This window comes from Cornus florida, unplaced genomic scaffold, assembly GCF_030987335.1.
Source record: "Cornus florida cultivar Cherokee Brave unplaced genomic scaffold, ASM3098733v1 CherokeeBrave_3.0.0_Hap2_Chr05, whole genome shotgun sequence".
Lineage (NCBI taxonomy): Eukaryota > Viridiplantae > Streptophyta > Magnoliopsida > Cornales > Cornaceae > Cornus > Cornus florida.
The window spans coordinates 103420565-103446419 of record NW_026775575.1 but is presented as its reverse complement, the minus strand read 5'-3'; the positions used below and the strand labels follow the sequence as shown (position 1 = coordinate 103446419).

Genomic DNA, 25855 nt, shown 5'->3' with positions numbered 1-25855 from the left:
AGGCATATCTACATGCCCTCTTTACCTGCTTGGCCTCTCCAAAATCTAAACTGTGCTAATTTTTTTCTCAGTAAGGCATTTTACCCGTGATACAATCATACTACACAGTATTGTGTTCACTGCCACATCCAGTGTCTAACTTCCCTCCCATGTTGGGCAGATGACCATGTTTCAACTCCTTTCGATCAATGCCCTAACTACAATCATAGGCTTCAACCCCATGTGCTAACACTTCTAGTAGTGGTAGAAACACTCTAGGCAGCCTTCTGGTTTTAGTTTCTCTACAATGGTGGAGCTAGATTGCTAGAACCATGAAATTTCTAGTGTGACTTACATTTGTTCGTAAACATTTGGTTGCAGGTATATGAAGCATTTTCTAAGAATAATACATGCTAAGATTAGTATAGACATAATGATCGACGGTTATTTACCTTACAAACCTTTCCCAACACAAAATGGCAATTGGAAATAATCAGCTTACACCAAGGGACAGACATTAAGGGTTCACGTTAAGTACTCCCACTCACCCATCGAAGTTTTCATGTGAACAACACAAGCTCGGCATTTCATAAAACATACAGCTGCTTCAGCCTTTAGCCATAAATTTTGGATGTACTTCTCATTCAACGTGGTGGTTTTCCCTCAGAACCTTTTTACTCATGACCTGTAGAATGCATTCAGAGCACATAGTTTTTGTTTACTAACAAGGCAGGCCACAAAATTAACATCATAATTGCCAATATTAAAAAAATTGAACATATATACCTGCAGTGTAATCTTATTACCCTTCCCAATGCCTGAATCACTGCTTGGGGAAGAATAATCTTGAACTCTATAATCTTCCCCACTCAACACAGTAAAACAACCATTTCGCTTCAAATTTGCCATTCTGATTTTATGCTGGTGTGGAGCACTACCAACCTCTTTAAGCACCTGAAACTTCCCCATGTTAGTGCCCTAAGCAATGAATAATTCAGGTTTACAGTAGTAATAAATGGAAAAAAGTTTAACAAAAACAACAGAATTTATAGTATCAAAAATATTGTTTCTATCACCCATCCAGGAGCGTAAACCTTTGCCCTTTAACCTCCATAGCAGAATCAAGGCAATAAACTAATATTCTGCACCAGAACAAATTAATTTCGACAAACAATTGCATTTAGATAGATAAGGACAAGCAATGGAGGTTTACCACCAAAACAAAATTTCAGCCAGCTCAACAGTAACTTACCAAAAAACAACAGAAGAAACCATAATACCATAATAAGTGTAGGATTTACCCAAAGAATCATTACGTGAATCAGTGTCATTCTTTTGGTAAAAGTGTATCTTGCTAATAAACCAGAATACATTACATGTACACCAACAACCAATTCCTAATTTGAAATGCACACAGACACACATAAAAATAAAAATAAATAAATGAATGAAAAAAAAGAATTGCATGTCTAAACATTGATCGCCCATATCCCAAATTCTGAAATTCAGAAGTAACACCAATATACCATACCTCAAGGAGATCGGTTGACTTCTTAGGCCAGTAAGAAGTTACTGGATGGGATGATTCAGGCATTGGAGTCCTCCGTCCAACACTCTTCTTAAAACAGACATAAAGATTGTTGATTACTTGCTGGAGAGTATTATTTTCATGCTCCATTAATGAATACACGTCATTTGAGCAGTTTTGTACAAGAATTTCTGACAAATTATGTATTGCATTAACAATTGTTTGAGCATCTAATTTTGGAGGTGTAGACAAAGAGTTGGAAGCACCCGCAAGTGTTTCAGTAAGTTCAGTAGAAACTTTAATTCCATATGGAGGTGAACTTGATACATGACCTATTACAAGGGAAGGCACACAAGATAAATCATTTTGTGATGCATCTCTGACATCCTTCACAAAGCCTGCAACATTAGCCCCAGCCACAGGCTTCTCTTCAGAGATCAAGTAATCGCCTAAGAGACTCTGTTGAGCCAAATGAGAAACCTTCTCAGAACTACAATTTAATTCCTTGAGCAGGGCAGGTTCTTTTCTCGTCACAGGGATGTTACTAAAAATTTGAGGTCCGATCTCACTGCCTGCTTTTGGAGAACATAATCCTGCTTTAACAGCATCTGCTAATTGGTGTTCCCTTGAAGATAAATTAACAACTGCAGAATCCATACTAGAAGATGACAAATCATCTCTGAAACATTTATCTTCACAACAATCACCACTTTCCCGTTCGTTACAAGGATAAAACTGAGGCACTAGAGGATTCAAACTACTACATCCTTCTTCCAGACCATTTTTAAAATGTTGAGAGTTTAGAGTCCCAGAATTTTTGAATGGCGAATTACGGAAAGCCAGGGTTCCTTTCCAACAGGGTGAATCCACTTCAGAGTCAGACTTGTCAAACATTTCAGAAGATACTTTAACTTGAAGACCTGTTTTGGCATTAAAAGGTTCCAAAATGATATCATCAGAAAGCTTAGAATGAGTAACTTGCAGTTCAAATTTTTCTTTGCATAAAGGATCCATAGAATCATAAGAGACAGGCTTGCTACTTGAGGACTTGTATTTATATGCCGAGCACGATTCCGCAGAGGTGCAATTTTTTATTTCATTGCCTTTGTCAATTGAAGTATCATCAACATTAAGAAAGACATTAGTTCCCTTTATGCTAGACGGTATATGACCAATACTATTATTGTTGCTGTCTGCAAATCTGCCACCACAATTCTCATTCTTTGATATAAGTGGTTTCAGTGCTGAATCACAATGCTTCCAGGAATTTATAACTGGCCCTGAATATTGTTTCTGAAGTCGAGGAACTTCTTTGAACACTTCAATGGATGTCGCCGAAAACTTAGTGGGGCTGACACTAGAAATTTCCGGTGGAAATAAGAAAAATTTGGTGGTTACCTGTGTTGTGCCTCCTGATCCAATTACGTTTCCACTCAAACTTGAATTTCCACCCCATGTTTTCAAACCTTCAGCAGTGGAATACCCTATAAAGAGACAAGAATGTGGTCAATTTAAGCCCAACTTATTACAACGTTTTCACAAGTACTATTAGAAATTTAGAAGGCAGACATATGGCTAGCTCAGAGTTAAATCATTTTGATTCAAATAGTTTTCTTGAACAAGGACCATTGCCTGGTGCAATGGCAAAATGTCCGCACTATTAAGCATGAAAATACAGGTTCAAATCCTGAGAGAAGCCACTTTTGTAGAAATAATTTGTATCTAGTCTGCCCCTTCCAGCACTTACGATTAAAGAGGATCAAATAGGATAAAGACCCCTTTTAGTTTTCTTGAATAGACTATATTACTCATTGTTAAATTACACAAGTCAATTTGATCCAAGTAGTATTCTTGAATAGCATGTATCACTCATATTGTGTTCCCTTGTCAATATTAATTCTAATCATGATGTACACCCTAAGTTTGTATTGATGGTTGGCTGCCCATGATAAACAAAAGAAAAACACATGGTGACAACTGTTGCCTACTAAGTTGGAAGTCTCACATTTAGAGAGGTGCCATATAATTTATTAATAGAAAAGTGAGAAACGAAGTACTCATGCTTTGTAGATATATGGTATTCCTCACTCTATCTACTGTTTCTATGCATACTTTTGACACGGCTACTTCTTGTTAAGTTAGGAGGAGTACATATATGGTGGGAAGGGGTTATGGGAGAGAGGTGAAGATCATACCGATGGGTACTTGGAATCTCCATAAATCATTTTTTACAATAAAACTTCAGGAACCACTGATAAGCTATTCAACACAATTACTTCTCTAGATCAATCAAAAAAATTACAAAAAAAACCTAGATTTTCTAGACAACCCAAGCACTTTAGATGAGAGTTTGTTGAGTTGAGTTGGGTTAGAGTAGGTCAACTATTTATCCTTTCATTTGGTGGTAATTGAAAATTGTATTTTGCATTTAAACTCAACCTAGGGGTTCTAGCAAAAAAGTAGTAATGTTTCCTCCAGCAAACATGAAGGTTTTAGGTTTTGGTTATTTCTTGGTGGAAAAGTAACTGACATCCAGCAAACTCTCAACTTAAAGTCTTTAACGGAACTTATATTTTGCATGAGCGCATGTACAAAATGAAATTTAAATTTAATGTTCACTGGTATTCGGATAAAAAATTTAAAGGATACCAATACCGCTTTTCCAACTTAAAAATTAAGTTCAGCATATTATCATAATTATATACAATAAAAATGAGCCAAAGAAACTAAAGTGAGAACATCTCTCCATGAAAGTCTCAGACATGGCTTTCCATTTAGCCAATGTTTATGGTTTTTTATTAGCAAATTGCTATGCATACTTTAACAGTCAATTTTTGTTATGTCAGGAGTACATAGATGGCGGGAAGTGGAAATGGAAGAGAGTGAAAATCACAATGGATGCTTGAAATCTTCATAAACCAATTTTTATAATAGAGCTTAAGGAACAACTGAAAAGCTATTCAACACGGTCATTTCGCTAGATCAATCAAAAGAATTGAAAAGTACCTAGATTCTCTAGATAACCCAAGTAGTTGAGATAAGATTTTGTTGTGTTGAGTTGGATTGGTATCCTTCACTTCAATGGTAATCGAACACAAACTTAACCAGGAGAACAAGGAAAAAAAACGATAATGTTTACTCCAAGAAGCATGAAGGTTTTAAATTTTGGTTACTATGACATGGAAAACTAACCAACCTCCAGCAAACTCTAACTTAAAAGTGTAGAAAATGAAATTTAATTTAAAACTCATTGGCATATGGATAAAATTAAAAGGATAGCAGTAACACTCTACCTTAAAAATTAAGTTTGCCACATCATTTTAAAAACAAATGCAATACAAATGAGCCAACAAAACTAACGTGAGAACATCTCTCCATAAAACTCTGAGAGACATGGCTTTCCATTTAGCCAAGATTTATGCTTCTTCATTAGCAAATTTAAGAAACTGAGATAATCTGCAGATCATGGTGATGTGCAAATTTTGCTGTCAACAGCAAGTTTCAAAGGACCACAACCAAGCATCACCAAAAAAATTGATGAAATATAGAAGAATCCCCCTCAAATAAATTCAGTTACACTACTTTCTAATAAACTATACACACATGCCCCGCTAGGTTTGAACCCTCAACCTCCCATTTGGGAGGTGGAGGACATACCATTCATGCCAAGACTTAGGTGGTGATTCCTATTTTATTTAAAATATACTGTTTTTTTATTATTTGGAAAAGGGCCCATTCAAGATTGTCTCTTCTTATTTTCTCTCTTAATATGTAATGAGGTCCCTACCTAAAATCTCTTTTTTATTTAAAATACATTATTTCCAATCCTTTGAAAAAAGACCCTACTAGACACATTTTTTCTTATTATGTCCCTTCCATCACACGTGAGACAGTGTATTATTCTATACACTAGCCCCCGTGTTTTTCAAAAATAATAGTAATAGTGATCTTCCTTAGAGAGGTTTGTCAAAGTAACACCAGCCGCCCTGTGTTTTCAGATATCACACTTACCTCCTTTATCAAATCATGGGAAGATCAATGATATTTTTGAAAAACCAAGGGAGGCTTATGGAATTTTGACAAATCTCAGCGATATTAGAGTTGCAATGCATTTGATTTTTTCATTAAAAGAAATGAGATAATTAACCCCTAAAAAAATGGAGTATAGGAGTACTTTTTAAATATAAGAAGGCCCTTATTTAGACTTTCGCCTGAGGCTTAAACTTGTATTGAGCTTCCCTTTCCAGTGTGCCAATAAAGATATTCACTTATCCAATGCAATTGTTGATATTAGTATTACTTAGTCTTTTACTAATTTTCTACTTTTTTCATATCACTAAGCTGCAGCCACATCAATTCCTATAACCAAAGTTAATTTTTATACGGGGCCAACATTAGTATCACAGGTACTTGACAATATTAAGAATAAGTTGATCACTTAGAGCAACACTCAGCTGGATAAAAATAACAAAGAGGGGAAATAGTAGCACGAGTTTGTTGGATTTCAACCAAATTGTCAAGTTCTTAAACTCTACAAATACATAGTGCACACACATTTTTCGGTGAAGCTTGTTCAGTATTGAATGAGTGACTATACACCTCATGATGAGAATGTAGTTCCCATTAGCACTGGGTGATGAGTTTGATGTTAAAAAATAATTGGAAAAAATAAAAATTAAAAAAATAATCTAGGACTTCCGAGTTCAGAGAAACAAGAGCATAATACAATCAATAGCCAACAAACATAAGCACAGCAAGCAGAAATGCGCAGTATTTTCAGTATTGAAATACTTAGATTAAAGAGGGAGCTATACCTTGTTCTGGCAAGCGAACGCCACAACCACTGTTCCCTTTTTCCAGCAAGAAGTGCCCTCTTAATTCCGGCTGCTGCCCGTAGCCATTAGTTGTCCCCTGAGCACAATGGGCTTCCGTAGACACAACTACAGAATCAATTGGAGCACAATCATCTAAAGAACCAATACCCTGAAAAGGGTGGCTCTGTGAACAGAACCAATCTGCTTCAGCAACACCATTAACGGCTAAAGCACCCTCTGGTTGGTAGGAATCGCCATTGTAGAGACCAAAGGAGACTCCTCCTGAACTAAGAAGATTGGGTGTTGAGGGTTGAGGGAAGGGTGAAGAAGTAAAGGCGTAGTAGGGATAAGGCGGTTCGATTGATGGGTCAAAAACTGAGAGTTTTTGGCGATTGGAGAAATTGATTGTAAAGGGTGGAGCTAATGGAGACAAAGTGGATGACCCAGATGATGATGATGATTTTGATCGTCTGTCTTCCATCGATTTTGTTTCGGAGATTCAGTTCCACTGAATTTAACCCTGTTAACAGAAGTGAAAACAAGAAAATAATTGAAGTTACAAATAAAGAACAAAAATAAAACTACAATTATGAGGTTTAGTGGGGGTGAGAATGAACTACTGATCGGTGAAGAAGGTGCTTCACTAGTGCTGGAAATGGTTGGACAGACGAGACTGCAACAAGTGCAACCCTGATCGTATGATCAACTGAAACCTACACATCAAAATCCAAAACCCAAAAGGCCACTGTCGATTGATTGTTGCAATTGTTCGTGTCTATTCCTTTCCTTTTGACGATCGTTCGAAGGCGAAGAGAAAGACAGAGAGAGAGGAGAGAGAGAGAGAGACTGGTATGAGGTCTCCCTCTCTAATAAATTTATAAATCTTTGGGGGCTTTACAACAGTACCCCTGTTCTTTTGGTTTTTCCCATTTATTCTTGTATTCTTTAAGACTCAGTTTGTTAGAGTGGAAATGGGAGGAAATGGAAAGGAAGGTGATGGGGGGTGATTAAAAAATTGTGTTTGGGTAAAATTGGTAGAAGTAAAGGGAAGAAGAGGGAAGGGTTTGGAGGGTTAATACAAGACTTCTATAGGAGATTTCTTAACGTCCCAAAAATGGGCGGAAACGAAAAGAAATGAAAGGAGAGGCTTGGTAAGTGATTTCTTATGCCAAATTTGTCCTTGATTACACACAAAACCCATACGTACAAATTAGCAGTTGCAGAGAGAAAGGGGGGGGAAGCTTGAGAGTTGAGAGAAAGAGGACTAGCTGAAGCTTGCGAACGGCAAACCCGAATTGGAAGGGCGATGGAAACTGAAATTGGGTTTTGATATGGCTGAAATTGGGTTTTGATTTTTTGAACAATCTGAAATGATGCCGATATGGGTTTTGTAGTTTTGATTCTTGTAGACAAATATATAAACTGAAAGAAATGGGTTTTGAACTTCTGATTCTTGTATTTATAGTTGTAGAGAGAGAGAGATCGAGAGAGAGAAAAAGGGCAAGTTCAGAGTTAAGACGAGAATAGAAATGGAGGCAGGGAGGCTAAAATGATTTGCCCTAAAAATATTATATATATATCGCAAACGTTTTGTTATAGGTTTTTATTTTTTATTTTTTATTTTTTTGCAAATATTACATACTTAAATTTATAAATTTTCTTTTAAAAATTAAAAGGGTATAATAGTAAATTTACTAAAATACTTCCCTTTCCTTTCTTTTCCCAAACATAATCATTATCCTTTCCTTTCTTTTCCTTCATTAACCAACCAAACACGACAAGGGGTTAAAATTATCCTTCCCTTCCCTTCCCTTCCCTTCCCTTTCCCTTTCCCTTTCCCTTTCCCTCATAACTAATGTTATCCTCTCATTCAAACCCACCGTACCAAATATAGCCTAAATTCTCGCTCTCCCCCCGTCCCTTCTCTTTTTTTTCTTTTTTTTCTTCTTTTTTTTAATTGTTGTTCTTATTTTATTTATTATTTTTATTTTTTTGAACAAGTTGTATGATATATTAATAGCGTAAAACATTATACATGTTACATATATTAGTTATAGATTACTGTTAAAAATAATGCAGTTAATTAATATATATATATATATATATATATATATATATATATCATCGTTATTTTTATCTTAATTCCAGGTGAATGACTCCCTCACATGAATACTTTTCTCAAATTTTCTTGTTACATTTAACTTTTAAAATCATGAATAATAACCTTCTCCCCCACATTTGGGGTGCGCGTCACTAGGTGTCTGTTGACTCTCAGTTGTATATATTCAAATCATTTTTAGTTTACTATCTCAAAATTTCTCATCATTTTATATAATATCTATTTTTATATATATTTTTTCATTAATGACCATATCTCTTCTAGTCACCCAACTCATCTGTCTTTTAACATTGTCATTTCCTAAAGGCACTATTCTTATTTTTATTTTAAGCACTTTAAACTCCCTTAATTATATACAAACTTTTGATGCACGACTTCTTCATCTAACATTCTCATTTCCGTTACATAAATGCATTGTTATTGTTATCATTTAAGTTCTGGCATCCCTATTCATATTGAGGTATGGATGGCCCTAAGGAATTAAAGTACTTGCATTAATCTCAAATTTTTCAATTTCAGACTTAAGCCAAATGAACCGGTCTCTTTTCGTTTACTTTTTATTATTATTATTGTTTTTGTTGTATCTGTGCCGGCTATTCCTCTCTCTGTAACGACCTGAACCTATAGATCCAGATTATTGACCGGGTTCCTACCTGAACCTGTGATTAACAAAGGTACAATGGTCTTTTTCTGTGTTCATGGGTACTATTCAATTTAGTACATGGTTTAGGACACTCCAAAAATCACAACTCAAGAAAAAAGGGTCAACATACTGGTCAAAGAGGGAAGGTCAGCTGGCTGATGGCCCATGGTCTGCCGGCTGATGCTAGATGGTCGGTCGGCCGAAACTTTAAGGTCGGTCGGCCGAAACAATTCTCAAAATTACAAGCTCTCGGGACTTCGATACAGTGGATCATCGGCCAACTGGAAATGGGGGTTCGACCGACTGATAGAGGAGGGTCAGTCAACTGGTAGCCCTTATTAGCCGGGCGACAGACCCTGGGAGCTCACTACTTGCAGCTAAAACATTCAATTAACTGGGCTAGCTATGAACAAGCCTTAAAACTCTCTGCAATTCCATATTCACAACAACAACTAACACCATCTTCTCACCATAATTATCACCATACTTTCAAGTAAAAAGTTTCATACATTTAATAGTCATAATATGAGCACAATACTGTCATTCATACATTCCCCAATGATCATGTACAAAAGTAGAGATTTTAATTGCATCATGAGACACAAAATGATATATTGGTAGTTAATGTTTTACATGATGGAATTTAGTTACAAAAGATAGCAAAAAGGTCAGTCTCTAATCCAAGCTAAGTCTGTGGTGGATGATCTTTCGCCACTTCTTTTCCGAGTCCTGAAAAAATGTTAAATAACAATGGGGTGAGCCTAAGTTCAATAGGAAGTGCCTAAAACACAACTCTTGGAACCCAGTGATCCCAACAATGAATAGAGGATATAGAAGCGGGGTCATGCCATACCGATTAAACAAAGCACAAAATCAATGTTTCAAGTCATAATTAAATTATGTCGTGCAATGAAATATAATGTCATGATGTGTCTCTCCCCAATTTCCCAAACCTATCCATTTCATCGTTCCAAAAACCGTTAATGTAACCCAACCCATAGCACCTCTATGGCATCACGAAGAGAGAGTGGGCTAGCAATCCCCGGCCACATGGCACCTCCATGGCGTCGTTTGGGCCTAGGTAGTTCAACTTCCCTGTAGATTACATTAACACCACGGACCATTAGGCGCCTCCTAGGCATCTGGATTTTCACAAACTTTTTCCCAAAACCATTTGCTTTTCATTTAAACCAAAAATTTTCCCAATCTCATGCCCAATACTATGCATGGATGTCTCATGCTTTACAATAATATGTCAATGCCTACTTCAATTTTAACAATTTATACATATTAGGCATGAAATTTTCACATAAACATGCTTTCCCACTTAAGTCATGTAACACACTTAGCATCTAACTCATATATAACACGTAATTCATTTTAGGAAATAAAATTAACACAAATGTAACATGTTAAATCACAAATCATAAAGGAATAGACTCACTAAGGCCTAAGAAGTCGTAGATTAGAGACCCCTACCTCAAATTGATGAACAGCCCCAATTCTACACTCCAAACCCTAGAATTATGATCCCCAAATTGGTGGCCAAATGAAGGTTGGCTCCGACCAAACCGTAGTTCTCGCCGTGCTTTTCAATTTGCCGCAAACGGCATCAAAAAAAGAGAAGGGGGGGGTAAAGAGATTTGAGACCAATAGTGGTCTCTTGGCCATATAAGGATAAGTGGTGGGTCTCACCACTTTTCTTTTGAATTTTTCTTTTCTTTTTAACTTAATTTTCTACCACACATAATTATATACATACACATATATAATAAATTACAACCACGCATAACACATTAAATAAATAAATGTGATGCAATTGGACTCAACCAAAAAACCCCCATACACGACAATTCCGATAGCAAGTCCCACATGGGACCGTCCGGCCCGAAAAAACAGAAAAATGCAAGAATGACCAACCTTACATTTCAAAGAGTCCTGAACTCAATGAAATGCCCCAACCAACTCTCGAATACTACCGGCACACTCCACAATGTCCGACACGCAAAACAAAAAAAGACGAAAATGCCCCTACATAAACAAAAAATTCTAGAAAAATGCAAAATGACGAAATTTAGAAATATTACACTCTCTCTCACCATGCTCTCTTTCCCTCCCTACGTTCAAGTCACCGACGGTCAAAAACTTTTCCTCCAAGCTGTCGCCGCTTGTAAGAATGTTGTGCGTGGGTACCCAAGATGCCCTGCTACCGGTAGCAGCACGCACAATTCATTATAAGTTTTTAACAATGGGTTAAGAAAAACAAAGAAACTAATAACCATTTGAAACCCAATTTTTAAAATATGTAATTGAGATTAAAAGAAAATTAACAACACGGTGCAAATTGAAAATGTGATCACTATTTTCATCAAACGCAGTGCAAATGAAAATGTTACTGTATAATCGAAGCTGTAAACTTTTCCCTGAAAAGTAGAGTTGTTACTATTACATTTATAAAAAAAAAAATTACCCCTTTTGTTCAACACTGATTTGAAAATGTTACTGTATAATTACAGCTGTAAACTTTTCCCTGAAAAGTAGAGTTGTTACTATTACATTAAAAAAAAATTACCCCTTTTGTTCAACACTGATTTGAAATTAAAATAACTATTAAAATGAAAATATTACTAAAAGTCCGTAGTCCAGCGGTACTCTACCTTCTAGTGGAAGAGGTTGAGAATTTATAATTAAAGTAGGTATTTGAGTTTTTAATAAATAATAACTATAAAAAAGGAGAATTTGATTTATGTCCAAAATTTTGTTTTGTACACCTAGTCTTCCACTGTGTGCAAATATAGAAGTGAAAATAATCTTGATATACAGATAAATTAATAGATTGTGTATTAAAGGAAAAGTGTGTGTGTTGAAAAGCAAAGAAATTTTTATTTTAAAAAAAAAAAAAAAAAATTTGAAATTTGATTTGGGTGTCTGTACCTGCTTAGATTATGTAATTTTCATCCATTGCTACTCATTTACAAACATTCATGTGTACAGTTGTGAAGTCAGAGATGAGAGTCATTAACAATAACATGATGAGAAATTTTGAACGAAAATAAATAAAAAGTAAGGGTCTTTTCTGAATTTTAAAAATTATATTGGGCAAATGAGTTAAAAAATGAGTAGTCTTTTTAAATTTTGGATGTTTTTGTTAAATTAATTTGTGAATTTTGTAGAAGTTCAGTGTCTAACAGTTTTATAATTATATAAAAATTGTGTATAAACAAATACAAATATCAAGATTGTCCACCACACGTTTTTAAACAAGGCAGCCTGCCTTCGTGCCTAAGCTAGGCACCTGGAAAAGTCCTCCTGGAAAGTGATAGGTGGAGGGAGGAGGTAGGAAATTCCTGAAAATATTAAAAGTAAATTATAAAGATACTTCCGCTTTTGATTATAGGTTTGGACCGTTTGGTGTCTAAACTTTTCATTTTATTTTATTTTTTTTCTAAGAAAAGACAGAGAAATTACCAGGACATGAAAAACCACAGTTTTACATAAATTTCATTACAAATTAAATTGCCTTTTCAAAGTTTGAAACAAGAAGTGAAAAGGTCAAGATCAACAGGAATGCTCCAATTACTTTACATATACTAATTGCTGATCCATAATTCTATTTTTGAAAAAAAACTCATTGTTGCTCCTGTGATGATTAATTGGCTTGTTCTCTCTCTATCTGAGACCGTATATGAACCTTACACCCTTTCTCTCCCATCTAATCACTAACTCCGTTCTCGCCATAAAAAATAAAATAAAATAAATTTCTCATCCCATGAATTTGATACAATTGAATATGGTTTTGGCCAAGCACTTAACCAGAATTATAAGGTCAAATGGTGAAGTATGATAAATCAGCAATCATTTGAAGTGGTAATGTTAGTAAATCAAAAAGGGATAATTTGTGTAAAAGTCAAACAACTTAATTCATCATAATATTTTTAGGCACATAACAAAGTAATTATAAAGCTGTGCATGCTACACAAATCAAGTGACTAATTACTTAACCCATACAAGCACCTTGAGACTCTGTGTATATTTTATGTTACACACGTAGATACATACATATATATATATATATATATATATATATATATATATGTGACATATTTGGTGATATATATAGTGTACATATATTGTTAATAAAAATTACATGAGACAACAGGCATGGACATTATCGTCGTTGAACATGTTGCTGATTTTGTCATCCCCACGGTGAGAGGCATGGATGGTCCCGTAGTTGTCACCGACATTGTAGCCGTGCCTCCAGTAATTGTAGCTCTTCTTGTAGTCACTGGTCAAGTCTTTGAAGTACTTCTCGCTCGTTGTGAAGTGCATAGGTATGTCAGGGTAAGGCCAGAACTCAGCCCTCTTTCCCGCCCTCCTCACCGCCTTTAGCACCTTGTTCCGATCAACGTATCCGACCACTGTCACCTTCTCCATCTCCAGCTCCACCTCCACTGAATCCACCCCTATCAACACAAACATATATACACACACACACATATATATATATAGATCATTTACCTTTGGGTAAATTATGTATGTCTTATCACAATTTTGCAAAATTAATGTGGTAGAATGTAAAAACATAAAGAATCATATGAAAAGACATGTATTCCCTTTATTTGGACCTTATCCTTAATTTTTCCGTATTCTACAAAATTAGTTGATTCAATTATGTTGATCAACATAACAAGTAGCTATAGAGTCCGTCAGATCGAGCTGTGTGTCTTGTTTGGCATTCGGACTTTGGCGTCTCTTCTTTTTAAATCAATAGACAACTGACAAAGACTACTCAGTGATCCCATACATTGAAAATGAGAATATCATAAACTCGCAAAAGACACAAGCCAATCCCCAAGGAAGTAGAGACAGAGACTAAGGGTGAGCTTTTGAAGTCCTGTAGGGGACCATTAATTGCAGTCTTTACTTCTAAAGGGTGTAGCATGTGTTTATGTGTACGTATATATATATATATATATATATATATATATATGTATGTATTGAAAATTGAAAAGTATATAAATTCGATTTTCGAACAAGTACTGAAAATTGAAAACTAATCTCTATATAATTCAAATATTAATTAAGATGAAAGTAAAGAAGGGTGATGGATGTGTGTATATATACATACCTCTAAGCTTTTGGATGGCGTTTTTAACAACTCTTTCACAGCCAGTGCAGCACATCCTCACTTTGAGCTCAACAGTCTGCAAAAAGATTCAAAAAAAAAGTGTTTGTTCTTCAAAAATGCTGTTTCCACAAAAGTAAACACGGTTTTAAACTTTTTTCTTATTACTTTGTTCCTTTTGTTCCTCTTTAACTACCTTTAATTTATCCTTAGGCGGTTATAGAAAATTAATGAGATTAAGAAAAAAGACATACCCTACTTTTGACTAAACTCATCATTATGCATATATAATATATATGTCATCCAAATTAATTAATTAAATTCCCCATTGCTCGGAATATATATATATATAGATCACCTTTTTCTTATGTGTGTTCATACTAACAAAGCCATAGCCTACTGTAAACCGAAATATCTTGAGCTTAAAAAAAACACAAAACAAAACAAAAAGGGTTTTCTTGTGTGTACATGTTTGTTTGTAGTTGTCTGTGTGTGTGTGTGTGTGTCTATCTATATCTATATATTATACACAGTACACACACACACTTGTATAGTGCTCCATGCTTCATCATAGACTTTAGAGTACTTTAAGCCCCTAATAGACATTAAAAAATAAGGGAAGGTGTTGATCAGAATATAAAGCGGATGTGTGGCTGAATGGATATAAATTACAATAAGTTTGATAAAAAGGGGAAATAGGTTTATTCATAACCAACCTGGCTTTCAGTAGTGTTTTTTTTTTTTTTTCGGGCGTTAAAGGTAAGTAGAGTATATTGATTAAAGAAAATAAGAACTATATATACAAACAAGCCCCAAAGGGAGCAAACAGAAAGCTAGGTAAGATAGACAAACAATATAATAATTGAAAATATAGGTTGTAAGAACACAATCCATATGCTCTCTCTCTCTCTCTCTCAAGCCCATGTTCATGTCCTATGTAAAACATGCACCCCATGATATATATATATGGTTGTTAATGGAACGAAAATTGTAAAGCATGTATGGTCGTTATTTCCATCTCCTGATCGAAATATATGTGCATGGTTGCATGCATGGTCGATCTCTCTATTTCTACAAGATGATCCATAATAAAGAACTATCCACACCAAGGTGCCTGCCAAATACACATGAGAGAGAGACAGAGAACTTTTTTTTATATATTTCTCTTTTCAAAATAGTAATATAAAGTTGATTAAAGGTTAAAGGAAAATGATATATATGAAGGGGAAAAAAAATATGGATGAAAGCGATGAACTTACTAAAAAACAAAAACAAAAAAATAAAATAAAAAGGAAGAAGTTGATGAAAGCTAAAGGAAAACGATATATATGAGAAGGAAAAAAAAAAAAAAAAAGGGTATGGATGAAAGCGAACCTGCAACGAAAGGGGATGACCCTTGGGCATCTTGTGTTCGATGTTGTGGTTGATGTAAGTGTGGTTGATGGCTTTGTGGTTGTCCCAATAGTTAAAGAAACAATATGTGATAGCAGCAATGAAAGAGCCAAACACTCTCTCAATTTCGTTAGCCATTTGCAATAGGTTCGTTTGTGTATATATATATATATAATTAAAGAAGGTAAGAGATAGATATATGAGATGAGATTAGGATGGAAGAGTCCTATAACCCAACCCCAGAAGATATTCCTGGCTCAAAGGTATCGCTTCCTTCTATCCATCAGTTTTTAATCCCTCTTTGTAATATATTCCATATACCAAAATGCGCGTTGTCTACAACTATTCCAAATGCATGCACTATACTTACTTGTGCTTAAATTCATTGTATTTTCCATATATGGCCGCTGACAATGATCGATCATCACTCAATATTTCTTCCAAATAAAACTAAATGGAATAAAAACCCTTTAGACAGGGAATGGTATCTAAACCCTCAAACATTATATATATTAGTGCTTCAAATGTGGGACAAGATATGGCCGCTGACAATGATCATCAACACACAGAATATTAGGTCTCAAGGGAGATAGGTGGGCTTAAGGAAAGAAAACAAAATATTCTGAAATTATCTTTTTTTCTTCTCTTACCATCTTTGAAAGTCACTACACAACAAGCACTATCTATATCTGTATATCTATATCTATATATATTTGTATTTATATTCCCACATTCCTATAAGTTAGCTAGGCTTAATTTCTATCTCACAATGTGTGTAGGCTTTGAGAGAATAGAACCTCTGGGTTGTGTACTTTAAACAGTACTTTAGATTAAATATATTGAAAAGAAATAATAAAATAAAGGTGTAAGATGGAATTTAAATATTTCCACGTAATCCACGAAGATCATATGCTATCCTAGCCAGTATTCTTACACCACAATCGCACAAAAAACCATATATGCATGTTATAAAGATTCCACAACATAGAAAAGAAAATTCATAAATTAATTAACCAAAAATAGAACCAACTGGGGTTTGGTTTCTGCAACTAGAAGTAATTATGTAACTCACTTTATTAATTTAGAGTCGGGTTCTGATACTTGCTGTCCATATTGTTTTGTTCCCACTTAGGCTTATCTTCTGTGATTCTTTCTTTTTCATTTTTCAGGCAATATAAAAATGAATTAATGAAAGAAAAAGAATATACTTTGCATTTGGAAATATCGAATCGATGCTTTGGATTTTGTGTTGGAAGAAATTTAGTACAAAATTTTAACTAAATTTTTTCTACCTCCAAGTTTAAGCGGGTAATTTGGTGCTCCTAAACATAACATGAATGTATCTATCCAAAAAAAAAAAAATACAAGGGGCAAAACCCTCTAAAGCAAAAAAAAAAATACACTAAGAGCTAAGCATAACAATGTCACAATACATAGAGGCCCAAAGGCAACAAAAATACATAAAACGGAGCACACAATTCCCATAGAAAAGGGGGTTCTCGACCTACAGGCATTAACCCAACCGGACTAAGGGTGCTTATGATTCATTTTATGGGGCTGAAACATAGAACCAATTTGATCGCAATGGTTTCCAAAATATTGGAATCAAACTTCCTTTTTAATTTTATGTTGGTGGTTCTTGCTGATTGTAATTCAGTTACTAAATTAATAGATCAATCTTTGTCTAAAAAAAAACTATTTTACTCAATTTATTGTTTTAAAAAACACATAACTAATTTGTCACTATTTCACTACCACTGGTAAAACCTCTAGATTTTTATTATTATTATTTTTTTTTATGACAAGAATGTCAGGGATTAGTAAGTAATGGAGGGAGAAGTGTGTAAGTTTGAAGTCGGGTTCTCAAATACAACGATGATCACCCCTACGCTTGAGCTACGAAAACGCTATTTTGTTGTCAGAAGTGTGGACTTTGTGCATATAGCCAGTAATATCATATTGGCATTTCCGGGTCCATTCGAGTTTTTGGACCAGGTTTGCTAATTAAAGGTTTTCTAGGGCTGATCCAGCCCAAGAATCAAACAACTTGTATACCAATGAACCCATAATTTTCTTTTCTCTTTCTTCATTATTTATTTAAGTTTATTAACTGCAGAAATCTTGTAAAAATACAATTGAGGAATACGTACATTGGGACGAAAAAAATGGGCTATACACTTAATATTTATTTTTTTATATGTTATATCTTTGACAATAAAATTATAAAAAAAAAAAAAAAAAATTGCAAGAAATAGTAAAATAAATCAACAGTATAACAAATAATAAACTAAATTCTGATTTCATGCAAATTGAAATTGTTACAATAATTATGGAAGAAATAAACTAACTAAATATATATAATTAATCAATACCCATGACCTAAGTTATAGAGAGCGAGAGCGGGAGCGATTGCGTCAAAGTCTAAAATTTTTGAAAGCCGGAGCGCCTTAAGAGCGTCTATATATTAGGTTTAAATAAAATAAACGGTCATGACATATATATTTTTTATTTTATTTATTTATTTAAATCCATATGCAAATATATTTATTATTATTTATTCCATTAATAATATATATGTAATAAATAAGTTAATTTTTCTCACTAATAGACGCGTGATTTATTTATAATATTATCCGATTGGAAAGTATTTTAGTAGTATATATTCAAACATTAATTATATATGTATATATATGATAATATAGCAAAGCCAATACAGCTGAGGCATATGTGCAGTTTAAGTAATTATTCTATATATTGAGTAATAGTGAAACTGATAAATGCATATATGGTAATATAGATGTTCCATATCATTGGGACGGTAACAAATTTAGCTGTATAAAGTGAATTAGTATGGATATCGCGAATTAGAAAAATAAATTCACGAATTAATTAGCGAATTTTGTGCGAATTCACTCCCAAATCGCAAATCTCGTGCGGAGCTTGAGAGCGGGGCTACTTTGGACTAATTGTGTGACTAAGCCCATGACATCATCAATTTATCATAAATAATAATAATAATAATAAATTAAATTAATTTTTTTTTAATTCGAATGAGCAACTATGTTTAGGTCACAGTTTTTCGTGTATAGGCTCCCCCCTCAACTAGCGAGGTATGGGTTATGATCTTCCCGTGTAATCTTATATTTTGTGACACATTATACAGTTCCGTATTCTCTCTCTCTTTCAACAATCAAAAATAAATTTGAATACAAAAAATGTTCTAAAACATTAAAGCGAAAAGAACCGAACACCTACTTGTAATTGACTAAAAGAGCCAGTCATTTAGAAGAAAGAAAATGATAAGGACACCCAAACAAACCACCGAATTGGAGAGGCCGTAAAACCTCTCCATCATGGAACAATGCAACGAGTGTCAATTAATTCACGGTCAACCTAAAACACATGTATTTATGAAATATGCGTGCATAAGCCATTGATTCTGAAGGGTAAAAACAATTCAATGCTCTGATGTGATTGAATTTTCAATTTTCAAATTTTTATAATCTCACTTAGCTTTTGTCTTCAACCCTCTTTACTAACAAATATTATACTATTGAGCTTGAGCAAGAGAGAAGACTGTCGCGGCGGATTAGCAGTGATGGTGGGACTTGGACCTGGCACACATGAGGTCAGTGTTCGACTCATCTACCAAGTCTTCTAGTTTCGTCGAAAAATCTAGTGTTGTTGTTGTGGGGCCGACTGTAATATTCCCATTTTGGTGCACCGGGGGTGAGTCCGAGTTCGGACCCTGCCTCATGGAGTTCTGGTTATCAAAAAAAAGTGGAGACCAGATTTGCATATAAATAATATTTAATAAAATTCCTCTCATACATTTTTAATAAGGTATATAGAAATTTTCTTCAAATCCGATTTAAATTTTAAAATAAAATACTAATAATAATCAATAAAACCCAAAATTCGTACAACTCAAGCGTGGGTTCGAATGTTATTTTTCACTTTCACTTTCTTATATGTTTTTTTGGGATTCACTTTTTCACTTTGTAAATAAAAATCTACCACAGTTGAGCTCATTTCGTACACTGGACCACCTTTGCCGATTTCATAAACCCAAATACTTTCAACCATTAGATATTTAGATGGTTTTTAGTATGGGACACGCGTAACCTCCAAAGCCGTTGGTTCATATGTCATTTTCTATATTTGCTGACATATCATTTTCTTTCTTTTTTTAACGTGTAGGATGAAAAAGTATTCCCGTACCGTCGTACACATTTAGAACCACAAATTACTAATATATACTGAGTAATGCTATTAAGTTAAATAACTTTCCTTGAACTATTGATGATACATCCAAATAGTTTTTGAGAAATCAGTTTGAGAATAAACTGCGTAGAATTGAAATTTTAAGATTTAAATTTATAAAATATTAAAAAATATTAATTCAATTTTATTAATTATTTTTTAGAATAATTTCACTGACACCCTCAGTAGTTTGGCCAAATATCAGTTTAAAATATTTTTCGAAAATAATTATTACTCATATTACAAACGTTTGCTCCGTTTTTCACCTTTTATATGAAAAAAGACATTCTTACCCTTTGACTTTGGTTTAACCCAATAAATTATTTTTTTAATGATTAAAATTACATATTTACTCTCATTTGACTTTAGGTTGATTATTCAAATGACATATTTACCCTTCCTTTTCCATATACAAGAATAAATAAAGTGAGTGATCAACATCATATTGGTATTGAGGGCTATTATACGCCATACAAGTGTTCAGTCTTATATATTTTTTTTTAAGGAAATTAATGAAATTTTAAAAAAAAAAGAGAAAAATAAGAAAAATTTTAAAAACTAAAATAGAAAAATAAAATGAGAAAAATCACCATTCATATATTTTTATAAGAAATTAATGAAATTTTAAGCAAGAAAATTTTATTAATGAAATTTAAAAAGAGAAAGAGAAAAATAAGAAAAATTTTAAAAACTAAAATAAGAAAAATCACCCATTCATATTTTTTTTTTTAAGAAAATTAATGAAATTTTAAGTAAGAAAATTTTATTTTTTTAGGAAAATTAATGAAATTTAAAAAGAGAAAGAAAAATAAGAAATTTTTTTTATAAGTGTTTGGTTTTATGATCAATCACCCATTCACATATTTCATCATTACATATATATATATATATATATATATATAGGCTTGTCCTCATATTTTTTGGACAACAAAAGCCCCTTCTTTTTATTGTTTAGCGTATAAATTGAAGTCTATTTCTGTCATTTTATATTTATATTTAATTTATATTTAATTTTTTTTCTCCATCTATCTAATTCATTTTCGTCTATTTCTCTCTCTATCATAAACAACAACATATACACTTTCTATACATAACTAATTGGTGCCGTAAACCATAAACCATAAACTCCAATACTAGAATTCCCAAATCAATCTGTAAATACCCTAATTAATAAATTGAAAGAAACAATTAATGGGTTTGGTTTCCCCAAAATTAATTAACTAACAAAAAAAAAAAAAATTATAATAATAATACAAAAATTCATATACACAATAAACCATATAGAGTGTTTGACACTCTCTTTGATCGTGTACAGAGGAACAATGATGTCTCTGTTCTTGATCTACAGCAAATCGAAGAGGAATAATGAATTGGCAATGGAGTTTTCGTTGGTGGATCGTATCAACACGGAGTGTAAGAAATGGTGAGTCTGAGTGAAGAAGCTCATAGCAGAAAAGTGCGTGTATTCAGATGGAATGAGAAGCTCCGTAAGAATGGAGTTATGGAGGGTAAAGCCCTTTTCATGTTCCGTATCAGCAACAAATTCATAACCATTAACCACCAACAAGAAGAAATCATCGGAAATTCAGAGAGGGTTGTTACCTTCGAGCGCATAAGGCTCTTATCTGATGATTCCATCAAATAACGTTCTTAACGACACAAATCAATTCCTACCCAACACCATCGTATCCTTAGCTCATCAGATTTCTACATACTTCATCTCTCAATTTCGCTTTAGCCCCAAAAATCTTCTTCGCCGCAATTTGCGTAGAATCGTCATAGTCGTTGACGTTGATCGAAGTCGAACGGCCAATTACGGCTTCGGCACTACTTCATCTTTCTGAAAGGGAAAGAGAATTTTAGGGAAGAGTCGTCCTTCATACAGAGATGGAGGGGAGAGAAATACCATGTGTAGGGGTATATAAATCATTTTTATTATCTAATGTTTTAGAATATATGTGATTAAAAAATTAAAAACAAATAAGTCTTTTTTATATTTTTAAAAAAAATTTAAAAAATATTTTAAATTAATATTTAACCAAACTACTCAGTGCCTATTTTTTTTAATTTCACATCTTTTATTCCATCCCACCAACGCATCAGAAACATAGAAATTTTGAAACATCACACATCTGACGTCATACATTCGGAGTCCCATCCTTAATCATTATCTATTCGGTGGCCACGCGTAACAAATTCATTGGCAAACCGACAACTCACACTACTACTGCTATCCATTTCTCTGTCTGTGTGTACATATGTTTATATATTTATGTTTATATATATATATATATACACTCAAAAAAAAAAAAAAAATTTGTAATTAAACTTGGAAGGAATATGATCCTAAAAGTTTAGACTTCAGAGACATGATATTCACCATACTTGCTTTTATTTGAAGGAAAAAAATGAAATAATTATTTTTAAAAATACACATACACCGACCATGTGTAGTATTATTACCACCATTTAAATCAAGTAATCAAACACTTTCCAGAATCATCTGAAGGTTAGAAAAGGCTAATTCTCAAAAGTTATATACATGGTAGTTACATATTCTTCGACAGAATTAAGAGGGGAAAGAACAAAACTCGGATTTATAAACAAACAAATTCAAAATCAAACCTTAACAAACACATAATATTCAAGCAGGAGGGGCTCTAATGAGAGGAGGAGGGGGAAGGGGAAGGGGAAGGGAAGGGGAAACGAAGGGAAGACTGCGGATTATGAGGAAACGGACCCTCCGAGGAAACGGCAATGGTGCGTCGTGGAACAGATGCTCCACCACCCTCGCCAGCAGCACCGTGTACTCCTCCAACAGCTCCGCCAGTATCGCCACCAATATCATCTCTATTTCTCTCTCTAGATCCCTCTCTCTCTCTCTTTCTTTTCCCTTCCAAAACCAACCAAATCAAACCAGATCTTAATTTCCCTGGACTTTTATACTGATACCCAATTTACCTACAGATCGCTCTCTCACTCTCTACCTATATATATCACCAACACACCTACATAGCTATACATATGTAGATATATATAGGAGGCATACTCTCTCACACTTTCTGTGGGTTTTCGTAAGGACAAAAATGGTTATAATACAACGGCGTGAGGTGTTGGGTTCGGTGTGTGGTTTGGGCTTGTACGTGGCAATCGATGAGAACAACTAAAAAAAGTTGTAACTTTAATTTACTTGGAAAATTCTAGTAATATATATATATATTCTAGTAATTTATCTGCAAGTCTCTATTGCATTGATGATGGGTGTGAAAAGGCCAAAAGGGTGATGAATCACTGCTTTAATCCTTATCCATGCCTATCCGTTAAATATAAAATTATATCTTGGATTCATGCATCAACTTATCTCATGCGATGCTTAAATGGTAATAAGATAGTAGTATATGAGGCTGAGCTGTAAAATTAATTGACCTGTTTGAATTATTTTAGTATGAATTTAATTCATTTAAAATTTATTTGGTGTTAACTGTTAAGCATTAGAGTTAATCATATCTTATTTTAAGAAAAAATTTACAAAATTAAGTGTACCCAATTATTCAAAAAAAAATTAGCTTATTGTGATTTTAACAAAATTTTATGCTGACTCTGAAGCAACTCTCTTTCTTTATCCAAAATTGATACCTCCCTTTGAGCGGACAGAATTATCCAACTCATACATATTAATACATATTATATATATACTTTGTTCATGAATACAATATTTATAAGTTTTTTTTTCCTTTTTCGTATTCCAAGTTGACAAATTCTGCATTTTTTATTGATAGATAAACTAACCAAATATAAAAATTAGTGTTTTAATGATTTTACAAAGAGCTAGCTGCTCATGGACAACTTGATCAAAGCTTGAGAACAACTTGAAGTATTACGTTATTCACATATAGTGTAGTGTTTACTTTTTTATTTAAAATGAAAAAATATATTCTAAAAAAAAAAACTGTAGTTGTTAACAAAGCAGCAGGCGTAGCACACGGGATGACTCAGAAGGTTTTATCCCAGAAAACCGCTTTCCGTTTTAGCAAAACTGCCCTTAAAAAAATAGAATCTTTAACGATTTGTAGATATATATATATATATATATATATATATAGAGAGAGTTGATCTCTAGCTATATAAAAATTAATCCACACTTTTTATTTTATATTAAATTAAATCTAACGATAATTTTTTAAACCCACTTACGGTATTTTTTTTTACACAAAACCACTTCCACCATATTTTTAATTTCTATATTTAATTTTACCATTATCACCTATTAACAATAAAAGGTAATTATCAAAATAAAAATAGAAATGTTTGAAAAAAAATAATATCACTATATTTTACTTAAAAAATTATTTTTCTTTAGATGTTTCTTTGAAAGAAAATAATATTTGTGAGTAAAATTATTTTTATTTAGATGTTTCTTTGAAAGAAAATAATATTTGTATCTTTCAATTTTGTAACAATAGTATGATATTCCTGAATAAGGTAAGATCTGAAGTCGCTTGACTTCACGTATTGAGTAGTTTACTTAAAGTAGCCTCTCTTGCCTAGCTGTCTTCCCACGAGGTATTTGAAAAAGTAAAACAAAACACGTTCTATATTGAGATTGACTCACGTTGACACAATGATTTCCAGCCTTGAGTCATCATGGAAGTGATCGGTTCAAGAAGATTTCGCAGAAAAAGATTCAGTGTCTTACTCATTCCTTATTGATAAGAATGGTTGCTTTAACCGTCTGAAAAGACTAGAACTAAGGGTCCACTCTTTGGGCTTCGCTTGACCCAAGCCAACAACCCCTCTCTGCCTTCGATCGGGGTTCACTCCTAGCTCCTTGCCTCAATTCCTTATCCCATTTTTCCTCTATCAGAAAACATTAGCATATTTCGGTATGCCACGAAGCAAGTTCTACTCTACCCGCTTGCTAGCTTACAACAGTTCAAGCTGGGCTCTATCTCGAAACCGAAGATGCTGAACCGTATGGAGAGCTTGCTCCTTGACTTGGTATCATAGCCTAGTTTGTTTGGTCTGGCATGGAGTCAAGGACGCGCCCTGTAGCAACTCCAACAAAAAAACATACATATGGGTGCCTTTCCCGTCGAATGATTCTCTGAGAAGAGTCGCTGACCTGATCCTAACAAGGAGGAAAAAGCCCCTTCGCTAGAATGTCTTTGTGAGTGCCTCATCTTTTCTATCATTCTTTTTTGTTTGCGTATCCGTAGTGAGCTTGGTAGGGAGGACCCCATCTAATTGGCTGGGGTACGAGCGCTCTACTTCATATAGTGTAAGTCTTTGCATATTCCCTTTATTCCTTAACTGGGTGAGGCTCTAAGTCATTTCCCGTGGTATTTCCCTCATCTGACAGCTTATTTGTCCTTCCCGCGTAAAGGGACTACGCATACTGGCCCACAGCGTGTAACGAAGTGCTTGGCCAGCCAACCCTTTCTATGTCAACCTCAAGACAAGCTTCCACCACTCCGTGGTCGGTGACATTGGCTAATGTGGGTACGGCCACTTGGGTTCGGTCAGAGCCCTCTTAAAAGCTGGCTTCCCCCAAAGTTGAAGAAGAAGAACTTGGTTGTTGGGTACGAAATCTATGAGACGATTCCTAGTTTTGTCGTCTTGCTATGCCCGTCTTTCCTTTGTTTATGAGCTCTTTCGAATTCGTCATATTGACTTATAAGATGTGAAGATTTTGTTTAGACGAATATACGGAGCATCAATGAATGAAATAAGCCTCTGACTACCGGGGTTGCGTTGAACTAGTTGTGCCAGCACCACCTCGCTTTCATCAAAAACTGGAATGTGTTCCGGCGAGTTATAAGGATAGGTATCCAGTTTGTTTTTCCGTAATTCAACACCTGATCTCACTTGTATTGGAACGTGCAATGCACTAAGTCCAAGGTTGTCTCTAGAAAACAGGAGGAGAGGGGAGGAATAACTAGTACATTACCGACTGACTCAAGAAGTGGACACACAGATTATGGTAAGAAAT

The 25855-nt window shown here is 34.1% G+C and overlaps 3 protein-coding genes across 4 annotated transcripts; all 3 read right to left on the bottom strand.

The window, feature by feature from the left end:
- Window positions 1–304: 304 nt before the first annotated feature.
- LOC132308123 (uncharacterized) lies at window positions 305–7211 on the bottom strand. 2 transcript variants are annotated; one of them, XM_059806118.1, is made up of 5 exons: window positions 6939–7211; window positions 6322–6841; window positions 1511–2991; window positions 766–933; window positions 305–664 (listed from the first exon to the last, which is right to left on the bottom strand). In XM_059806118.1, exons 2-5 carry the CDS (start codon window positions 6800–6802, stop codon window positions 620–622), a joined length of 2175 nt encoding a protein of 724 aa, XP_059662101.1. In that variant the 5' UTR covers window positions 6803–6841; window positions 6939–7211; the 3' UTR covers window positions 305–619. The 2 variants fall into 2 exon arrangements, with proteins under 2 accessions (XP_059662101.1, XP_059662100.1); XM_059806117.1 differs by having other exon boundaries at window positions 6942–7211.
- Window positions 7212–12978: 5767 nt separating this feature from the next.
- On the bottom strand, window positions 12979–15853 carry LOC132308122 (heavy metal-associated isoprenylated plant protein 30-like). The gene is made up of 3 exons (XM_059806116.1): window positions 15586–15853; window positions 14215–14290; window positions 12979–13549 (listed from the first exon to the last, which is right to left on the bottom strand). The coding sequence occupies exons 1-3, from the start codon at window positions 15739–15741 to the stop codon at window positions 13227–13229; spliced, it is 555 nt and encodes a 184-aa protein (XP_059662099.1). The 5' UTR covers window positions 15742–15853; the 3' UTR covers window positions 12979–13226.
- A 5129-nt stretch (window positions 15854–20982) lies between these two features.
- On the bottom strand, window positions 20983–22984 carry LOC132308120 (uncharacterized). The gene has a single exon (XM_059806115.1). The coding sequence runs from the start codon at window positions 22712–22714 to the stop codon at window positions 22511–22513; it is 204 nt and encodes a 67-aa protein (XP_059662098.1). The 5' UTR covers window positions 22715–22984; the 3' UTR covers window positions 20983–22510.
- Window positions 22985–25855: the final 2871 nt, after the last annotated feature.

What these genes read in the sequence shown, in the direction of transcription:
- LOC132308120 (XM_059806115.1), bottom strand. Translation starts at nt 22,714, where the DNA reads ATGATATTGGTGGCGATACTGGCGGAGCTGTTGGAGGAGTACACGGTG.
- LOC132308122 (XM_059806116.1), bottom strand. Translation starts at nt 15,741, where the DNA reads ATGGCTAACGAAATTGAGAGAGTGTTTGGCTCTTTCATTGCTGCTATC. An exon ending in GTCATCCCCTTTCGTTGCAG is followed by an intron (nt 14,291 to 15,585) that starts GTTCGCTTTCAT and finishes ATCTTTTTGCAG; the next exon opens with ACTGTTGAGCTCAAAGTGAG. An exon ending in CGCCATCCAAAAGCTTAGAG is followed by an intron (nt 13,550 to 14,214) that starts GTATGTATATAT and finishes TTGTGTTGATAG; the next exon opens with GGGTGGATTCAGTGGAGGTG.
- LOC132308123 (XM_059806118.1), bottom strand. Translation starts at nt 6,802, where the DNA reads ATGGAAGACAGACGATCAAAATCATCATCATCATCTGGGTCATCCACT. An exon ending in AGTCAACCGATCTCCTTGAG is followed by an intron (nt 934 to 1,510) that starts GTATGGTATATT and finishes GGGAAGTTTCAG; the next exon opens with GTGCTTAAAGAGGTTGGTAG. An exon ending in GTAATAAGATTACACTGCAG is followed by an intron (nt 665 to 765) that starts GTATATATGTTC and finishes TGCATTCTACAG; the next exon opens with GTCATGAGTAAAAAGGTTCT.